Genomic DNA, 20,963 nt, shown 5'->3' on the forward strand with positions numbered 1-20,963 from the left:
TCTTCCAGAAGATATATAGGCCAATGAAAAATTGTATAGTTCATAAGCCATTCCTTTTGTTTTTGGGGTTTTTTTTTTTTTGCCAGTCCTGGGCTTGAGCCCAGGGCCTGAGCACTGTCATTGGACTTTCTCAAGGCTAGAGCTCTACCACTTGACCCTCAGTGTGTTACTGTTGATCTGTTATTTCAGTATGAACTCTTGAAAAAAAAATTTAATATACCGTGTAGCAAATAGGGGAGGGGATAAAGAGATAGTTATTTTTTGAAATCTGGCATACATCCAGTAGGTCTTTTTTTCCCCCCCAGGTCTGGATGTGGGCTCAGGGTCTGAGCACTGTTCTTGGTCCTCAAGGCTAGAACCCTACCACTTGAACCACAGCACCACTTTCGGCTTTTTCTGTGTATGTGGTACTGAGGAATCGAACCCAGGTGTTTGTGCATGCTAGGCAAACACTGTACCACTAGGCCAGACTCCCAGCCCCTTTTGTTGCATGATTATGTTAGATATTAAATACCGGTTCTCACTGGACTGGATATGTGGCTTATGTGTTAAGTATAAGAAGAATACTAGCTGTGAGTAAGAAAGCCAAGCGAGAGTGCACATGAGGGCTGGTGATATCACATTTGAACTGAGCCTAAGAAAAGGCAAGATTTTGGCTGGGAAGATGGCTCAGTGATAAGAGTGCTCACCTCACATTCATGAAGCCCTGGGTTCAATCCCCCAGTAACATACACAGAAAAAGCCAGAAGGGGCCCTGTGGCCAAATGATAGAGTGCTAACCTTGAGTACAAAGAGATTCAGGGACAATGCCCAGGCCCTGTGTTCAAGTCCCAAGACTGACAAAAAAAAAGAAAAGGCAAGATTTGACTACAATCAGAAACAGAGGCGGTTATAGTAACTGGGGGGTTACACCCACAGAGTTAGGGGAGTATATAGTACAATCAAGAATCTTGGTGGAAGTGTACCTGCTCAAGCCATGTACATGGTGATAAGGATAAGGAAGCCAGAAAGAGAGTTCACACAAACCAGTGAAGCCACTCAGGTTCTCCCAAGCTGTCCTCATCTTTGAAAGACAGAAATAGTCAGACTTGGGGAACACACGGAATTACGATGGTAAGTAACCCATGTAATTTCCATAGCCTATGACTTAGAATGCAAGAAGTGTAGGGCCTTCGTCTTTCTTTATAAAGTGGTCACCAGCCATTGAGTACTCTTAAAGTATTTATGAAATAATAACTTCCTTAGAATTACAGTTAAAGTTTTGTAGTCAGCTCCCTTTAGTGTGAAATACTTAATCTGGGAATTAAAATGTTGTTCTTTCAGAGGAAACATGGAGAAAGCCATTGATATGTTCAACAAAGCTATAAACCTGGCCAAATCAGAAATGGAAATGGCTCATCTTTATTCACTTTGTGATGCGGCCCATGCCCAAACAGAAGTTGCAAAGAAATACGGATTAAAACCACCAACATTATAAAACCAGGAAAAAGGAAACTGACTCTTTTTAAAAGAAGCTTATCTCCTCTTCAACTGAACCCTGAAGACACTGTCATGAACCAGGTTGACTGGTGGAACTTAGTATCCCCTGTGGTGTTGTCACTCAGTACATCTCCTTCATCTCCTTCATGTTTATGTGTTGTGGACTTGGCTGTTGAAGGAAGTTTGCAGTCTTGCAGCTTTTATTCCCTGTGCAAAAATAAAGCTTAGAACTTGTTAAAGGGATATTAAAATAAAGTTTTAGAGTACAAAAAAAGATAACTGGCCATGCAAATAAAACTTTGAATTGTTGGTTTTTTTTTTTTTTTGTTTTTTACTTTTGGGGTTTTTTTTGGATGGGAGTTGAGGCTGATTATGTTCTGGATGATTTTGTCTTTGTGTGTATCATATGTGAGTGTTTTATATAGTATGCTGGCTTTTAAATGAACATAGTAACTGCTGTAATATAGGTTTCTTTTATATCCAATTAATCTTTTTAGTTAATTTTCTGAAACATGTAAAGTTAAAATGTGGTTTGCAGTAAAATAGACCCTTTAAACAATCGCCAGCATGCATAGTACCTATGATTCTGCAGAATGTTAAAAATCCACAGCTGCTGATTTTCATATAGTGAATTATGCAAAATCAGAATATCCTGATAGATGTATATGCTAGAAGACTATTAGTGGGGAAAATGAACCAGGAAAAGAGGTAAGATGAGAGAGTTTATAGTTGCCCGTGCCTGTTTTCTATGCCAAGTACTGCTATTTAATAGTGTACTTTTTAAAGAAAATGTGAAGCTGGGCACTAATGGATCACGCCTATAATCCTAGCTACTCAGGAGGCTGAGATCTAAGGGTTGTGGTTCAAAGCCAGCTGGGGCAGGAAAGTCTGTGAGACTCTTATCTCCAATTAATCACCAAAAAAAGCCAGAGGTGGATCTTTGGCTCAAGTGGTAGAGTGCTAGTCTTAGGCAAAGCTCAAGGACAGCACGTAGGCCCTGAGTTCAAGCCCCAGGACTGGCACAAAAAAGGAAACTGGGTTCTTTGTATAACCCAAAAAACAAAAACAAAATAAATAGTATATGTGGGTATTTAAATAGCTTAAATTTCCTAGTGGGAAAAAAAAGGGGGCCAGTGGCTCAAAAAGGTATAAATCTTGGAGCCAAGACAGTGTTTTTTGAAGTAACAAACGTTAGGGTTTCAGCCATGGTCACACATGCTTAAGGAATTTTGAGTCAGTGTCCTCAGAGTTGCCAAGTGCAAATAGAGCACTCCTGAGGCCATGGTCCATCCCATGTCTGCACTAGACACACTGCAAACGGTGGTTTTGTCCTGTAGATCTTACCTGTACTCTTCATCCTTAAAACTTAGTTTTAAGATATATTCCCAGTTTTACTTTTGTAGACCATCATTTTGCTTATGCTGTATTTTTCCAATAGGAAGAAGGCTGTGTTCGTGAAGCCTCATTTTGAAAGAACAGGGAAAGGTTTAAGTCAGAACATAATGAAAAGAACAAACTTTCTGTTATACTTTCCTGGAAATGAAGTCTGATTTTAGTTTACATTGTTGGGAGTAAGGGAGAATTTTTACCCTCTTTCAAAGGGTGCTATATCCTATTGAAACCAAAAAGATTTTGTCTACAAATGCTATCTTTAGAAAATTAGAAATGAGTCCCCTTCCAAGGTCAGTCTTTGGAAAATACTAAGGAACCAACTGATTTTAGTAGGGGCAATTATCAATGGATAATAGAGAGCTTTGCGTTTTATTCTTATTTGCTTATTATGAAAACCCCTGAATACAGAAAATATTCTACGTCTCTGGCTTTAACGAAAAAAGGTTTTATTTGCATGGCTGTATTTACATTAACACTGACATTTTCTTCTATCTCTTCTTTCCCTGCGTCTGGGGTTGAGTAGAGAAAAACAGGAAGCATGTGCCATTCAATACTATCATTCCAGATTCTCACAGACTTGCCTGTTTTAAAAATATTTGAAACTGCACTGAAAGCTGCATCTGTATCTTTTCTTTTGTAAATGACCTCACATGTAAATTCACCAAATAAATATTACATTCAACTCTTCTATCTATTCTTTGGGCAGAAAGATAGTTTACTCATCAATTATAGTGTTGGGTAAGGTGCATTCAGTTGTGCTTGCAGGTTCAGACTAATTTTGAAAGTAGGCACAGCAAGTTTATCGGGTGCTGGTGGTGGTATTTTGTCCAAGACTGGGACTTGAACATGAGATGCTTTGACTCATTGGGTGGCAAGTGAGCCATGCCTCCACACTGGGGGTGAATGGTGCCATGAAGTGAGGCACACAGCTAGTAGTGCTGTACTTTATCTCTACCTATGTCTCATGTCTCATATTTGCATAGCAGCCTAGAATGTTTCCAATCAGATATGGGACTAGGCCTTGGAGTTAAATTTTACATACTGGTTCTACCAGCAATTTTTGTTTTTTTAGTTCTCATTCACATGAAACTTTTTGAGGTGCATACATAAAATAATTATCCTTGATAATTTGTACAGCACTTTCTGCTTTCTGGAAATGAATTGATGTTAGTCCCTTAAAATAGTCAATACACGTAGAAGTCAACTGATGGTCATCTTAAGACCATACAAGAGGCTTATTCAGCCGAATACTTCCTTGGTAAATTAGTAGTATTTAGAGAAAAGCCAACTGTCTCCAGCTGGCTGCTAAACTGATTTTTAAGTTTGTATTTCCTACATGGTAGTATGTCAAATTTCACCAAACTAGAGGGAAAAAAATCATTTGCAAGTCACTTTGTTTACTCTTGTTCTGAGGACACATTGCTATTTTCCAGAGATTAAATGTCAGGTGATTACTTCACTCAGAATGCACTTGTGTATGTTTCTAAAAATAGATAAATATTTACCATATAAATATCTATCTTCTATAGCCAGTCGTATAGTAGACCAGTACTGCACTAGGCTACAAGAGGCAATTTGTGTATTTATTCCCAAGTCTTTCAAAGTGGCATGTTGATGCCTGTCTGAAGCCATGGTAATCAGTGAGTTAGCTGTAAATTGCCAGCCCACCACCCCATATAACATACATGGAAGAAAATGCTTTAAGTGTTTAATTGTATAAAATGATTTGATGTGTAGAGGGTATGGCTAGGGGAAGAGAGCATACAGGAAGTGGGAAGAGTGCGGTCATAAATTCAATGAATACCCTGTAAATTTAACCAGAGTTAATTTGGGAAAGTATAGGGGACAGAGAGAATAAGAAGTAACTGATGTACTGTATTCATAAACTGCTTTGTTGAATGGCAACTCCTTTGCACAGTTAAAGTCTTTTAAAAAGTTGTTAAAAATTCAATAGGGGAGCCCTAGCTCACACCTGTAATCTAGCTACTCAGGAGGCTGAGATCTGAGGATCCCAGGTCAAAGCCAGGCCTGGCACTAAAGAACGTGGGACTCGTCTCCAATTAATCACTAGAAAATGGGAAGTGGGGCGTGATTCAAGGGGTAGGATGGTAGCTTGAGCTGAAGAGCTCAGGAACAGTACCCAGACCCAGAGTTCAAGCCCCACACGACCAACAAAAATAATTCAATAGGGGAGCCAATCGCATTGGCTCTTGCCTATAATCCTAGCCACTCAGGAGGCTGAGATCTGAGGATCAAGGTTCCAAGCCAGCTCGGGCACTAAAGAACTTGAGACTCTTATCTCCAATTAACTACCAGAAAATGGGAAGTGGGGCTGTGGCTCAAGGGGTATGGCAGTAGCCTTGAGCTGAAGAGCTCAGGGACAGCATCCAGGCCAAGAGTTCATGACCCACACACACAAAGTCAGTAGGGGAATATAAGGGTACAGATTAAGTGTTGGATCACAAAGCTTATATGTGAAAGACCTAACACCCAATTCCCAACATCCTCAACACACATAGAAAAGATAAAGATTTAATTGCTGATTGTGCATACAAATCATATCTTCTTTAGTGTGACAAGTTGGAAACATAAACCTTAAGGTTTTTTTGTTTCCACTGCATAAAGATCTGATCGCTTCTGTTTTAAAATTGGTATTTGCTCACGTATTTCAGCCAACTTCTTCAAGTCTGCAAAATAGGAAAGTGCATGATTAGTAGTTATTTGCTAACCAGGAGGATTTCTTTCCCAAACTAAAAGTAAACAATCTCACCAAGTGACTCAATAACAATTGGACCTATCTCAATACAGACAACCTGGCACTAGTCTGGAGTCATTTCGAACAAAACTGAGCTACATGCCCAGGACTTAGAATCAAAACTAGAATCTAGGGGTGGGAGTTTTGTCTAGTGGTAGGGTGCTTACCTAGCATGCTTGAAGACTAGGGTTCAATTTTTCAGTACCACATATATAGAAAAAGGCTGAAAGTGGTGCTGTGGCTCAAGTGGTGGAGCTCTACCCTTGAGAAAGCCCATGGACAGTGCTCAGGTCCTGAGTTCATGCTCCAGGACTGGCAAAAAAAAAAAAATCCTAGAAGCCAGCCAAGGATATTTGGACAAAGGGAGCTTTTCATCCAAGAGACAAGTGTCTCAGCTTTGGGACCTGGTCTTAGTACTGAAGATATCAGAGACCTGAACTACTGTGAACGAGGGATTCACAGGACCAAGGAAAAGAAAAACAAGGAGTGTTAAACATCAGCAACTCAGAACCTATGTAGAATCAATAGCCCTCAATCTACGTGGTGTGTTTCTGGGTTTTGGTTTTTTTGTTTTTTGTTTTTTTTTTTTTTGGCCAGTCCTGAGCACTGTCCTTGGACTTACTCAAGTCTAGAGCTCTACCACTTAAGCCTCAGCAGCACTTCCGGGGTTTTTTTCTATGTATGTGGTACCGAGAAATTGAACCTGGGTCTTCATGCATGATAGGCAAGCACTCTACCACTAGCCAAACTCCCAGCCTAAATCTAGGTTTTGTATTAGGAAAGGTTTCAACTATGAACATTATATCTTATCTTTCCCCTGTCCCTGATGTGATAAATAAATATTTCAGCCAGATTGGAATATTAGCTCTCATCTGAAATAGTAGCTCCTCTGAAGATTGCAGTTCAAAGCCAGCCTGTGTCAATAAGTCTGTGAGACTCCTACCTCCAATGAACCAGCATGTAGAGGTGTGGCTTAACTGGTAGAGCACCCACTGGCCCTGAGCTGAAAAAGGGAGAGCACAATACTCTGGATTTGAGTCTCAGTATTGGCAAAAATTAAAAAAATGAAATATTCTTTGTCACTAGAGTGACAATAATGACTTGTGTAACCTTGTATTACACTGCCAAGGTTTAGTGTAATACTCATGAAGAGAAGTGTGGAAAGCATCACTCTCCTGAGAGTGATGTACTTTCACTCTGCAGTAAAACTTCTTCCCTCTTCCATTTTTTCTCACCTCTGCATTTTTTTCTAAAAAGAATCTGAAAACACTCATTGGAAGTCCCTTTCTAGACCTCATCTTCATGAACAGCAGCAATAATAGCAGTGGAAACCTTACCTATGTTAGAATACAGAATCATTTCTTCAGTGCCAGCTTTGGCTAGGACTTCCCCCCTAAAAGAGATTCAAGGAGAATGAGTGGATCCATTGATGCTGGGTATTCAGTATGTTTTATACCAGTTCACAGAACAAAAGAGAAAGATTCTGAGATCTAAAACAGTTCAATAGGTACGTGAATTCCTGTCCTGGCATTTAAGGAACTCTGACCTGTGGCAAGCAATGTATAATCTCCATTTCCTGCCCCACGAAGTGAAAATCTGAGCTCTATGAGGCTTAGTGAGAAAAGCCTAGAGGATGCTTTGCAATCTGCATACTGCTATAAATATTTGAAAAGAATAAAACCTGGGCCAGCTAAAATCACCATCCCATTTCCACCCAAGTGCACTAAAGCAAAGTTTTTTTTGTTTTGTTTTGTTTTTTTGTTTTTTGTTTTGCCAGTCCTGGGCTTGAATTCAGGGCCTGGGCACTGTCCTTGGGTTTTTTCTCAATGCTAGTGCTCCACCACTTGAACCACAGCACCACTTCCAGATTTTTTTTCTGTATATGTGGTACTATGGAATCAAATCCAGGGCTTCATGCATGCTAGGCAAGCACTCTACCACTAGACCACACTCTCGGCCCCAGGCAAGGCCCTAGTTAAGGTCAGTTTTCATAGGCAACTCCTAGCTGCCTAGGCTGTACTGAAAGTCAGCCTGTTATGGCTGGGCTTATACAGGGCCCAGATCTGCTGGAATCTCTCTGTGTTAACTAGTTTCAGCTTCAGAGTAGGGGAAAGGTTTCCACACACTGGGTCTTGGAGAGAAGTGTAAAGGGATCCATGTGCGGTGCCGGCATATTATTCCTTCAAAAATCTAGAGAAATCTGGAGACCTTTTTCCAGTGCTTAGACTCTTAGCTCTGGTGAAACTTGAAGTTCATCAGGCTGAATGTGAGAAAAAGCCATCTTTTTAATCAAAATGGGTTGCTTAAATTTCCTGCTTTGGCCTGGTGGCTTGCCTTGATGATTCTGTTAAGACAATATCAGTAAGGAAAGGAAAGGAGGAAATGCTTTGGGACAGATAAAGATTTTTGAAATGTAAGGTTTTGTCTTTTTAACTGGTTCCAACATGGAATTAAGCACATTGCAGATTGTTCAAGAAAATAGCAAAGGATATGAGTTTGTTTTGAGATTGCTGGGGTACAGTTAATCTTATCTCAAAGTCTTACTGGCGTGCTGTGTTCGTGATTTTTTTAAAAAAAGGAGCATCCTCCCCGCTTTTATTTTTTCCTGCCAGATTTCTGGATGATGGCACCCCCTTCTGCAGAAATAACCTTTGCCTTGTCGAGTTCTTTTCAAGATGGTTTCCCTGTATGACACCCCAACATCCCAAGCCATTTCTAACAATGACATCATGGCATGATCACTAGTTCCACTTACTAGCCAGAAATATCTCCAGCAGAGATGAGCTGTAAATAATACTGTGAATGCCTTTTAAAGGAATTCTTTGCTGATCTCATCTAATATTTGTCCTGGCATTCAAAAATTGCTCTCTACCTACATCAACATCAATGTATTCCCCCAGAAGAAAGAGAAGGTAGATCACTTCATGTCAAAGCATCTGGCTCAATCAGTAACAGTCACGAGAACTATCTGTGGAGCAGAGCCACACAAGAGACAGAGACAGAGAGCCTATAATACTAATAAATACACAGAGGAACTTGATGCAAGTTCATGGAAGTTTTCAAGCCAGTATAATCCTTCCTGGCTTCCAGTGTTGCAGAAGTAAGGAATCTTTTTTGTGTGAAGGGCCATTTAAGTATTTATAGCATCTGCGGGCCATAAAAATTATCAGTCAGACAAACATACTGTGCTAAACCCATGAGAGAGTTGACTAGAAGCATGTGTGTCTGTTCTTTTTTTTTTTTTCTTTCCTATGGTGGGACCTGAACTCTGGCCCTGGGCATTGTCCCTGAGCTCTTCAGTTCAAGGCTAGTGCTCTACCACATTGATCCACAGCAGCACCACTTCTGGTTTTACAGTGGTTAATTGGAGGTAAGAGTCTCATGGACTTTCGTGCTTGGGCTGGCTTTAAACTGTGATCCTCAGATCTCAGCCTCCTGAGTCGCTAGGGTTATAGGCGTGAGCCACCAGCACCCAGCATGTGTATCTGTTTTAATACAAACAAAATACTTTGAAGGCCTTCAACAGCCTGGAACAGAAAGAAGAATCATTAATGTCCTCTCACTAGTTTTGTGCTTTCAGGCCTTGTGCCATATACATAGAGCTCTAAATGCTGTAATTTCAGGCCCTTTGAGGTGTTTGTTACTGGTCTATTCTGAAATTGCAGAAATACCTAATGGCGAGAGAGAGAGACAGAGACAGAGACATAGACATAGACAGAGACAGAGATAGACAGAGAGAGAGAGAGAGAGAGAGAGAGAGAGAGAGAGAGAGAGAGAGAGAGAGAGAGAGAGAGAGAGAGAGAGAAAGAGAGAGAGAGAGGGAGAGGAAGACGGAGAGGGAGAGGAAGACGGAGAGGGAGAGGGAGAGAGAGAGAGAGAGAGAGAGAGAGAGAGAGAGAGAGAGAGAGAGAGAGAGAGAGAGAGAGAGAATGTGTGTGTTTGTGCGTGCTGTATGGAATAAAGCCAAATTCAAAGTCCAATGTCCTGGATTAAAATAATAGTTGCAGTCACTTTAACTCTGCAGACTAACAATTCTACTGTCTACAAATCAAGCTGAATAAGGACAGGAGTCTAGGCTGAAATCACACGTGCGAAAGTACTCTGTAAATTGGCTACGTGCAGACTGTGGGGCTGGTACATCCAAAGATGACGGACGGGGCAGTCTTACTCAGCCTTCACTGAGTAATCAAATCTCTTTTCACACAGCACAGGGTCACAGTTTCCCTTGCTCCCTCCATCCTCCCCGTTCCTCTAATCATTACACCAGGAACAAAGTCCTTGCCCTGTAATACATTCCTGCCCCAGGAGCAGTCACTCAGCCTAAACTTTCACCCAATCCCAAGCTTCTTTTAACTCTTTCCACCTATCACTGCTGCCTTGTTTAACCCAGGTCTACCTGACAATGAAAGCATTCAATCAGTGAAGTATGGTTTTCAGGTGGCAGCTTCTCTGCCTTTCAGGGTATGTGGGGACGTAGAGGAGGAGGTGACCCCAGGTATCTACTCACCGTGAGCTCACCCTCACAGATACACTCACCAAGGATTCACCACCATGCTGTGTCCCCAAGCCACATAGGAGGCTTTGTTGTCCTGAGCAGGGGAGGCTGTGGCCACATAAACCTGATTATCTACAGCCCTGTAGTGAATGGACAGGACAGAAGCAACTCACACTCTATAGATCTTGTATAGAGCACATGATCTCCGTAACGGGCAGAAATTTCCAAACTAACAAGTGATTACCATCTGTAATCTCAGTCTCCATCTCTCTCTTTCATTTATTTTCTTTCCTTTCCCTCTCTCCCTCCCTCTCTCTCCTTCTTCTTCTTATTCTTCTTCTTCTTATTATTATTATTCTGATGGTCATGGGGCTTGAACTCTGGGCCTGGGCACTGCCCCTGAGCTCTTCAGCTCAATGCTAGCACTCTACCACTTGAGCTACAGTGCCACTTCTGGTTTTCTGGTAGCTCATTGGAGATAAAAGTTTCACAGCTTTGGTGCCCAGGCTGGCTTTGAACTGCAATCCTCAGATTTCAGCCTCATGAGTAGCTAGGATGACAGGCATGCGCCACCAACACCCAGATTGATTGATCCTTCCTTCCTCCCTTCCCTCCCTCCCTCCTTCTCTTCCTCCCTCCCTCCCTCCCTTCTTTCTTTCTTTCCTTCCTTCCTTCCTTCTTCTCCCTCCCCCCCCTCTTTCATTCTTTTGTTTTTCATTCTTTCTTTCTTTGCCAGAAAGCAAGCTTGAAATCTTGAAATCTAGGCCTGGGCACTGTCCTTAGCTTTTGTGCTCAAGGTTAGCACTCCACCACTTGAGTCATAGATCCACTTTTACCCTTTTTGGTGGTTATTGCAGATAAGAGTCTCCTCAGATCTGTTTCCAGAGTACAGGGCATGAGCTACCAGCATCCAGCTGAAAATAACCCCCCCCCCTTTTTTTTTTGCCAGTCCTGGGGCTTGAACTCAGGGTTTGACCACTGTCCTTGGGCTTTCTCGAGGCTAGAGCTCTACCATTTGAGCCACAGCACTACTAGAAGGCTTTTTCTATGCATGTGGTACCAAGGAATTGAACACAGGTCTTGGTGCATGCTAGGCAAGCACTCATCAATAGACCAAACTCCCAGCCCATAACTCAGTTTTTTAAGATGAGCAAATAGAGCCAGGCATAGTTTTGTGTATCTCCCAGCATTCTAGAGGCTGAGGCTGGAGGCTCATGAGTTCAAGGCCAGTTGGGCACAAATAGTAGAGCACCCAGGTGAGCAAGCCATCAAGCAAATGTGGCCGTTAAGTGTGCTTGAAATAAGACTATTTTCCTATAGGTACATCCCCCCATTTAAAACCCCCATCATCTCTTGGAGGCATTCATGATTTATAGAGCGCTCTCTCTCTCTCTCTCTCTCTCTCTCTCTCTCTCTCTCTCTCTCTCTCTCTCTCTCTCTCTCTCTCTCACACACACACACACACACACACATTTTTCCTTTCCATGTTACCTCCTCTTCTGCTATTTGACCTTCACTACTGCTGAGACTTAGAAAGCTAAAGAAAAAACAACTATGACATGTCAGAGATGCATGTGCAAGGCCTGGTGCTACAGTTTAGAAGATCAAAGGCTTATCATGAGTTTCTAGACAAAGTAAGATTATCCCCTGGAATAGAGGACAGAGTGATAGCACCCAGTGAGAATGGCAGAATCTGCTACACTGAAACCTCAAATCTCTCAGCATAACTTGTTTCTTTCTCTGGCTTCTGAAACTATGAGCACATAAGCTCAGCACTTGTTTCCAGCATCTCCCAACTATAATTCCAGGATCTGTCATCTGAGGATCACAGTTCAAAGTCTGAGAGACTGTTATATTCAATAACCAGCAAAAAACTAGAAGTAAAAGTGTGGTTAATGTAGTTAAGTAAAAATCTTGACTAAAAAAGCTAGGCAAAAGCAGCATATGGTGGCTCATGCCTGTAATCCTAGATACTCAGGAGGCTGAGATCTGAGGACTGTAGTTCAAAGCCAGCCTGGACACTAAAGTCTGTGAGACTCTTATCTCTAATTAACCCTCAGAAACCCAAAAGTGTTGCTGTAGCTCAAGGGGTAGGGTGGCAGCAGGCTTGAGCTGAAGAGCTCAGGGACAGTGCCCAGGTCCAGAGTTCAACCCCCATAACTGACAGTCCAAGGCCTTAGTTCAAGCTGCAGTATGGATTCACACACACACACACACACACACACACACACACACACACGAGCGCGCGCGTGTGCACATGCACGCACAATTTCTCTGTAAAAGTTGCTCGCAAGTGTTTTAAGGGAAACTAATCAGGAATAGGAGTTGAGCTCATTTAGCAGTGCTTGCACCGGGCTCTATGTTTAAATCCCAACATATCACCAAAGAAAAAAGAGAGAGGAGCGGGAGTTTGGCCTAGTGATGGAATGCTTGCCTACCATGCACAAAACCCAGGTTCAATTCCTCAGTACTACATATATAGAAAAGCCAGAAGTGGTGCTGTGGCTCCTGTGGTAGAGTGCTAGCCTTGAGGACAGTGTTTAGGCCCTGAGGTCAAGCCCTGGGATTGGCAAAAAAAGAACCAGAGAGACATATTCATATCTGATCATCAAAAAATAAAATCACTGCCTATCTATGGATTGAATGTGCTGGAAAATGCAAAATGCCCAGTCCTCAAAAATCCTTGATGAGGTGTCCTGGCCTCTGACACGGTTGTTCTGCTCAGCAGCAGCCCTTCCTGTGGATTTGCCCTGCCCTGTCACTGGATGCCAGCACCAAAATTCCACTTCAGTAGGTGCCTTTTTTTTTTTTTTATTGTCGGGGTAATGTATAGAGGGGTTACAGTTACATTGGTCAGGTAGTAGGTGCACTACACTTCAGTACTTTTGCCACACTAAAAATCTTTCCACAAAGGACAAACACTGGGATATTTGGTTTCTTTCTTACCGGCCACGCTGAAGCAGCTCCCAGTGGGCTGGTCCTGTGGTCAAATTGAAAGCTCCAGGATAGACCAACAGCTGGCAGCCTAGGGGGTGAAGAGCCAGACAGTGGACACAGGTGAAGGCTGGGTGACTCCAGTCTCTCCCTCGATTCCTTACCTAACTTAACCCTTTCTAAACACAAAAGATGGCCATCGTAAGGACCAGCAGTGTTACCTAGTGGTAGAGTGTTTGTCTAGCCTGCATGAAGCCCTGGGTTCGAATCCTTGGTACCATATACACAGAAAAAACCAGAAGTGGTGCCATGGCTCACATAGTAGAGCACTCGCCTTGAGAAAACTCAAGGACAGTGCCCAGGCCCTGAATTCAAGCCCCAGAACTGGCCAAAAAAAGAAAAAAAAAAAGTGTGTTTCCACCTCCCATGCAGCAGCACTCAAACATCCTTACCCTTCACTCTGTGGACAGTTGAGCCTGTCTAGGAAGGACACTAATATGTGCTAAGTACCAACAAAGGTCTTCATGGGTTCTATCCATCCTCACACCATTCCTATTTGGAAACTGAAAAGCACATCACTTTTGAGGGCTCACCACACTTTGCAATGGTAGTGACCACTACTAGTGTCACTAGTTATAGATCTTAGCACTGAGATCCATGAGCGTGGAGACAACCTTGCTTCACTTCCACTGGGTCCAAGTGACTCCAAACCCAGTGATAGCAGGAGTTCAAATGGAAGTCAAAAAAAGCAGACAGGACACAGGTGGTTCACATCTGCAGCTGCCCAGGAGGCTGAGATCTGAGATTCATGGTTCCAAGCCAGCTTAGACAGATAAATCCCAGAGACTCTGAGCTCCAATTAACCAGCCAAAACCTAGAAGTGAAATTATGACTCAGGTGGTAAAGCTTCAGCCTTGAGGGAAAATGCTCAGGGACAGTTCTTAGTGCCGAGTTTAAACCCCAGAACTAGCACAAAAACTAAAACTCAAACTAAAAAAGATCCAGCAAACATTTAGGAGCATGATTCCAAACTGCACCCCACACACACACACACAAACACAGAAAATACACCTCTAAACCTAACATTCCTACACAGCAAAAGTTCAATTCACCAAGCAGAGGTGAAAAGACTAGACATGGAGGTGTGGAGATGCTACAGCTTTGCTGTGCACGAGCGTGCATTCTGTGTGAAGCCCGTACTAGGAATCTCCTCCCACACACAGAGACCAGACGTGAAGCACCTCTGTCCCTTACCCCACATGCTCTCACCTCTCTGGGCGTAGATTTGTGCAAGCTCTGCAAAGCGCATGTCATAGCAGATGCCCAGGCCCACTTTGCAGTAAGCTGTTTTCAAACAAAATATACAAGTCAAAGGTTAGCATCCTATGGTATGAGGTGGCAAGGAAATATCATGCCTCCATAATCACAAACACTGGATGAAACAATGCGAGCCCTGGACAGGGACTATTTGTAAGTTCTCTCCATCTCAAAGACACAATTTTATATCAGAGCAGATATGAGGAATTCATCCTAAAGGCTTATGTGTTCAATTGTGACTCAATAAGCACTCTCTGCAAGCTGCCATAGAAGGCTGAGGCCAAATGCAAGAGCAAAAACATGTCAAAACCTTAGCTGTCCATTCAACTAGAACTTTTCAGACTGTTCTTAGTCATCCTCACTTCTGTGAAGACACTGGAGGCAGACATCAAAGAATAAGAACGGAAGACCCCCTCCTCTTTTCTGGATTTTTGAAAGAGGCACACTGGTCTGGTACGTACGAGTATCAAACGTGGAGAAACTATCACCAGGACTCAATGTTTTAGATTCTTGAAATGTAATTTTCCCAGGAACATCAATGTCAAACAGGTGGATCTGCATCACAAACAATGGGCTTGGTTATCTCCTTTCCAGCACAGTTCAAACTGAAATAACAGACATCTTTTTCTTTTTCTTTTTTGCCAGTACTGACTGGAGCTTGAACTCAGGGCCTGGTCACTGTCCTTGGGTACTTTTGCTCAAGGCTACTGCTCTGCCACTTGAGCCACAGTGCCATTTCCTGCTTTTTCTGAGTGTGTGGTACCGAGGAATCGAACCCAGGAATTCATGAATGCTAGGTAAGCATTCTACCACTAGGCTATGCTCCAGCCCATGGCAAATTCTTAAAAGCAACAATACTTTCGTATCCCTTCTTACCTTCCTGTGCTTTACCAGCAAAGTTCCATCAGGCCCAAACACAGAACAGGTGTTATATAATTTCCCAGAATCCTCTTCAGGGATGGAGCCTTTCAATTAGAGAAAACATAAATATGCACACAAAACAATAAGGAGAAAAACAAATGTAGCAAATATTACGTGATAACTAGATAAAAGCCTGACAAAGCTGGGCCTATAATCCTAGCCACACAAGAGGTTGAGCTCTGAGGATCGTGGTTCAAAGTCAGTCCGAGCACTAAAGTCTGTGAGACTTTTTTTTTTTTTTCTTGCCAGTCCTGGGCTTGAGCTCAGGCCTGGGCACTGTCCTTGGACTTTCTCAAGGCTAGAGCTCTACCACTTGAGCCTCAGCACCACTTCCGGCTTTTTTCTATGTATGTGGTACCGAGGAATCAAACCCGGGTCTTCATGCATGCTAGGCAAGCACTTTAATCACTAGGCCAAACTCCCGGCCCAGTCTGTGAGCCTCTTATCTCCAATTAACCACCAGAAAACTGATGATACTGTGGCTCAAGTGGTAGAGTGCTACCCTTGAGCTGAAGAGCTCAGGGACAGTACCCAGGCCCAGAATTCAAGCCCTATGACAGAGACATACATACACATACATACATATACACACACTCAGCCTGACAAATTGTCAATTGGGGCCAATAATGAAGTTTATTCTAAGCATTATTTAAGCATTTTTCTTCATTATATCTTTCAGAGATAAACTCCAAAGTGCAGATTTAAAAAGTAGGCTAGAGGGGCCAGGAGTTTGGCCTAGTGGTAGAGTGCTTGCTTAGCATGCACGAAGACCTGGGTTCAAGTCCTTGGTACCACATACATAGAAAAAAGGCAGAAGCGGTACTGTGGTTCAAATGGTAGAGTTCTAGCCTTGAGAAAGCCCAAGGCCCTGAGCTCAAGGCCCAGGACTAGAGGGAAAAAAAGGTAGGCTAGATGCCAAAAAAAAGTCAGGTTGAAAGAAATAGGGTGGGGATGGGAGGGAAAAACTGGAAAGAGCAAGGGGAAGACATTGTCCAAAAAGAAATGTCTTTATTAGCTGACTTATGTAACTATAATCGCTCTGTACATCACCTTCATAATGATGATATAAAATTAATAGGCTTAATTGTCAACTTAAACTCACTAGGTTCCCAACAAAACTGTATCCCAAACTGGGTGCCAGTGTATCACATCTATATATTCCTATCTACTCAGAAAGCTGAAATCAGAGAATAGAGCTCTGAAGAGAGCTGAGGCAGGAAAATAAATCCAAGATATACAAACTTATGGATGGGATGGGAGAGAACAAGGGAATGGGTGACAGGGTGACGTCCAAAAAGAAATGCAATCTTTATTTGACATATGAAACTGTAACCTGTCTGTACATCACTTTTATAATAACAATAAAAATTAAAATTAGTCAAAAGTAGAGTCATAGCTAAAGAGTGTCTGCTGTGATTAAAAAAAAAAGCCATGTGAAGCCCTGAGTTCAAGCCCCAATACCAACATACACACACAAACACACACACACACACAAACACACACATATACACACACACACAAATCAAAACATAACAAAACAAAACAAAACAAAAACACCCCCAAAGCCTCAAGGCAAGATGCCATGCAATAGGCATGCTCATCCATCTGGAAGCTTCTTGCCTTGCCTACTCTTTTTTCCAGTCTTAACAGATATATAATTGTATTATATTTATGTATACAGGTTTATTATATTTTTAACATATACAATGTTTAAAAATTTATGTCAAAGCCACAAAAATAAGGCTGCTTTTTTTTCATTTTATTTTTTTATTATCAAGGTAATGTATAGAGGGGTTACAGTTACATTCACCAGATATATTACTTCTCCACATTGAAACCCCTTCTTATGCTTTTGTCCCCATTTATCTCCCCTCACCCCCTCCCAATCATTATTTTACCCTTTCCTTTCCTATTTCAAATAAATAAACATATATACAATATACCGGGTAATAAAGTCAAATACAAGGCTGCTTTTATGTAGGTGGCATCCATGAATCCTATAGATGCACATTATATTCTTTTCTTTATTTTTTATTTTATTTGTCAGTCGTGGGGTTTGAACTCAGGGCCTGAGTGCTAGCCCTGAGAGTGCCTTTTTTTTTTGGCAATTCTGGGATTGGCCTAAGCACTGACTGTCCTTGGACTTTCCTCAAGGCTAGTACTCTATCACTTGAGCCACGGCACCACTTTCGACTTTTCTACGCACGTAGTACTGAGGAATCAAACCTGGGTCTTCATGAGTGCTAAGCAAGCTCTCTACTAGGCCAAACTCCCAGCCTCTGAGAGCTCTTTTTGCTCAAGACTAGCACTCTACCACTTTGAGCCACAGCACCACTTCAGGTTTTCTGGTGGTTAATTGGAGATAAGAGTCTTACAAACTTTCCTGCCTGGGCTGGCTTTGATTCTTGATCCTAAGATCCCAGCCTCTTGAATAGATAGGATTACAGGCGTGTGCCACCAGACTCTGACTTAGAAGCACATTTCTATCGCCTCTGCTTTCCCTCTCCTTCTCCAAGGAAACTCATCAGTAGTAGGGTTTGTGTTTGTGTGTGTGTGCTGACCCTGGAGCTTGAAATCAGGGTGTTGTCTCTGAGCTTTATTTGTTCAACGCTATGCATTACCACTTGAGCCACAGCTCCACTTCTGGCTTTGGGGGAATTAGAGTAAGAGTCCCAAGGATTTTCCTGTCCTAGCTGCCTTAGATCTCAGCCTCCTGAGAGCTGCAAGCTGGTACAGCAGTACAGCTGACATGTCTTTCTATAATACTTAGTATTCCTTTACATAAGTAATTACTTATAAAAGTCTGTAGGTGACTTTTGTGTGTACTGGCTTAATCTCAATAGAAAGACCCTCTTCATACTCATATTGAGCCTGTGTGTGTGTGTGTGTGTGTGTGTGTGTGTGTCCTGGGGCTTGAATTCAAGGCCTGGGCACTGTCCCTGAGTTTTTTTCTGCTCAAGGCTAGCATTCTACCACTTGAGCTACAGTGCCACTTCTGGCTTTTTCTGTTTATTCGGTGTTAAGGAATCAAACCCAGGGTTTCATGCACACTAGGCAAGCACTCCACCACTAAGCCACATTCCCAGCTTAAGCCTTTCTTTTTGAGATAAGGTTTTATTATATAGCCCAGGCTGATTTTGAGCTCACATGTGACACTATGCCTCAGAAATTCATTATGTGGCACGGTTCAAATACAGTGAAAACTATCACTGAAATATTTTTAATGCTTAGGACATTATTCTACATGGAAGGAATTACCTCCAATGAGATATATATTGCACTCCTTTGCTACTTCAGAAAGCTTCTGTGTGGATTCACCAGGAATTTTCTCTGCATATTCAGGAAAATATTTTGTGCCATATGGAGAATTAAAGCACTCCTAGAATGACGTAGGTAGAAAACAAAATGGGGAAAAAAACACCATTTCATCTGATTCATTGTACAGTTCTGTGGAAAGAAAACAAATGCTGTTTCCATATATGTGCTCTTTTGAGTGGGTAACCTACAGCCAAGAAAGACCTGAGAGCTAAAGAGCCTGTGACCAAAGGCAGACCAGGCACTTGTCCCAGTTGGGCTAGAGAAAGTCATGTGAGTGCTGCCATATCCTGGCTGATGTCAAGACTAAGTCTGCTGAACAATGAGTTCCCAACCTTGGATCCATGCACTGCATAATGAATTGGGCTTACTCACAAAGCTGGGCATGGGCATTATTTCAAAGCCATATTACTAACTAGGCAAAGCAATAAAATATTTATACGTATATGTAGTCTATGCACAAATAAAGTTTATGTAGATGTACCAAGCATGTGCTAGGAATCTCATCCTCAAAGATCCCCAGCTTGTATAGGATGCATGTCATTCAGAGAAGCAGGTATGCACAGAAGTCAAGTGCTTTCACCCCTAGGCATTTACTCTTTCTCGGCAACAGAAACCAGTAAGATACCATGACTAGGTGAGTTCATTGACTGGTGCCATGAAGAAGACCTGTTTATCAAACGTATCTGGAGATCATGGGTTAACCATTTTTACATTCTGTCCACATTTGGTCTGGGCTAAAGCCTGAATTAGAGAATACGATGTGGCTGGGTCTTCAGCACCTGGCAAGGCATGGTTATCTCATACTTACCGGCAGGGAAACTATTTGGGCTCCTTGTTTTGCCGCCTCTCGGACAAGGCTACAAGCTCGAGTGACGTTATCCGATTTGTTGGGAGAAACTTGAAGCTGGATGAGGGCCAAGCGGAAAGCTGAGTAGATGACAAAAGAGTTTTCAGAAGACTGGACTACTAAATTCAGATACAACTCGTATTCTGAAACCGTGGGCAGTGGGCACTGTCTGGAGAAACTACGGACAATCTAACGGACAGGTAAGATTATTCACAAACTTACCAAAACCGCCTCAAGGCTAAGCTTGCAAGTACAGCCCCTCGGCGGTTGCCGACCTGGCCGGACCCGCGGCGGGGAGGACGGGCTTCGGCCCCGGGCGCGGGCTGTGAAGCAGTTTGGGGTGTCGGGAGGGCAGGCGCGGGCACGGCAGCCGTCCCGGGCCGCGAGCTGGGAGGTGGAGGAAGAGCCACGCTCTCGGGACAGGGACGAGCTGGGGCGCGGGGTGCGCAGGCACCACGGAGAACCCCGGGTCTCAGGCAGGCGGCGGGAGGGGTGGCTCCCGACCCCGGCCTCTCCCGAGTCCCGTGCTCTCCCGGGCCAGCCGGAACCCGGGAATCTCCGGGGCGCGAGGCCGGCCTCAGAGCCGTCCTGCCGCCGGCCGCGCGGCCCTCAGCCGGACCCGTCCACACCCGTGACCCCGGAGGCGGCGGGGACGTGGGGCGCGCGGAGCTGAGGCCACGGGTCTCCGCCAGAGCCCCGCCAAGGTGGCTGGGGGATTGGACGGCGCTACTTACTAGCCATGGCTCCCCGTGGAAGCGACATCAGCGGCGACGAAAGGCGCAGACTCCAGGGGAGTGACAGCGCGTGAGGGGTGGGGCCAAGACCCAGGGGGCGTGTCCACACAGGTCCCGCCCCCGGGTCAGCTCGAGCCCCGCCCCTGAACCACGCCCCCTGGCACCTTGCCTCCAGGGCCACGCCCCCCAGTCGGCCTGCAGCCCAGGGCTCAAGGTCTGCGGGAGGACAGATTTGTCTTCCTGCCTCAACCCGGTTTCCTCCGTTGAGGTGGAGGGAGGGAGATCTTTGTAGTGTGCGGTGCTGGGGCTCGAGCTGAACGTGCTGAGCAAGGGCTTCACGACTGGCTTCAACCCCCTCCGTCCCAAATCGCCAATGGTCTGCTGTGGGCGCTAAAAAAACGCCAAATCATTCATTACAGTCCTGAAATCACTATGTCCCCAGGGTCGGGGAGGGGGCAAAGAAGGGGGAGACTCGTCACCCAGTGGACAGGTTTCCTCGGCAGCCTCTCCAGGGTGGGAACTCCGAGTCAGAGAAGAGGAACGCGCTGCTTGCAGATTGGCTTGCCTCTGTGGCCAGAGCACTGGGTATTGTGCTGATTGGCTGGAGTCGTGGGGGGCTGGGTGGGAAGGGGGCGGGGTAGTAGAACCGACCGACCACCAGCCTACTACTTACAGGGGAGACGAAGAGATTGCATGGGAGAAACGGTAACCTTCACAATCAATCTGCTCGCTCATTATCCTTTTCAGCATTTATATTTGATTGCTAGTTTT

The 20,963-nt window shown here is 43.7% G+C and overlaps 2 protein-coding genes across 2 annotated transcripts in view; one reads left to right on the top strand and one right to left on the bottom strand.

Annotated features, from left to right (window-relative positions):
- Positions 1 to 3,553, top strand: part of Tomm70 (translocase of outer mitochondrial membrane 70) — a 36,356-nt gene extending 32,803 nt beyond the window's left edge. The window contains exon 12 of the mRNA XM_090347252.1: positions 1,324 to 3,553. Within this exon, the coding sequence (XP_090203378.1) occupies positions 1,324 to 1,477 (154 nt within the window). The 3' untranslated portion in view covers positions 1,478 to 3,553. The remainder of the gene's footprint in view (positions 1 to 1,323) is intronic.
- Positions 3,554 to 5,389: 1,836 nt separating this feature from the next.
- On the bottom strand, positions 5,390 to 20,249 carry Nit2 (nitrilase family member 2). The gene is made up of 10 exons (XM_090347289.1): positions 20,193 to 20,249; positions 19,420 to 19,538; positions 18,552 to 18,672; positions 15,249 to 15,337; positions 14,834 to 14,927; positions 14,325 to 14,399; positions 13,068 to 13,146; positions 10,163 to 10,261; positions 6,964 to 7,019; positions 5,390 to 5,558 (listed from the first exon to the last, which is right to left on the bottom strand). The coding sequence occupies exons 1-10, from the start codon at positions 20,218 to 20,220 to the stop codon at positions 5,467 to 5,469; spliced, it is 852 nt and encodes a 283-aa protein (XP_090203415.1). The 5' UTR covers positions 20,221 to 20,249; the 3' UTR covers positions 5,390 to 5,466.
- Between the last annotated feature and the right edge of the window lie 714 nt (positions 20,250 to 20,963).

Source organism: Megascapheus bottae, chromosome 1 (assembly GCF_031878675.1).
Source record: "Megascapheus bottae isolate mThoBot1 chromosome 1, mThoBot2.hap1, whole genome shotgun sequence".
NCBI classification, from domain to species: Eukaryota; Metazoa; Chordata; class Mammalia; order Rodentia; family Geomyidae; genus Megascapheus; species Megascapheus bottae.

Bases quoted from the DNA above. Each gene is read 5' to 3' on its own strand.
- Nit2 (XM_090347289.1), bottom strand. From the start codon at position 20,220: ATGTCGCTTCCACGGGGAGCCATGGCTA. The intron at 14,928-15,248 runs GTAAGAAGGGAT...TTTGTGATGCAG, and splicing joins TGCTGGTAAAGCACAGGAAG to ATCCACCTGTTTGACATTGA. The intron at 13,147-14,324 runs GTGAGAGCATGT...TTCACCCCCTAG, and splicing joins ACAAATCTACGCCCAGAGAG to GCTGCCAGCTGTTGGTCTAT.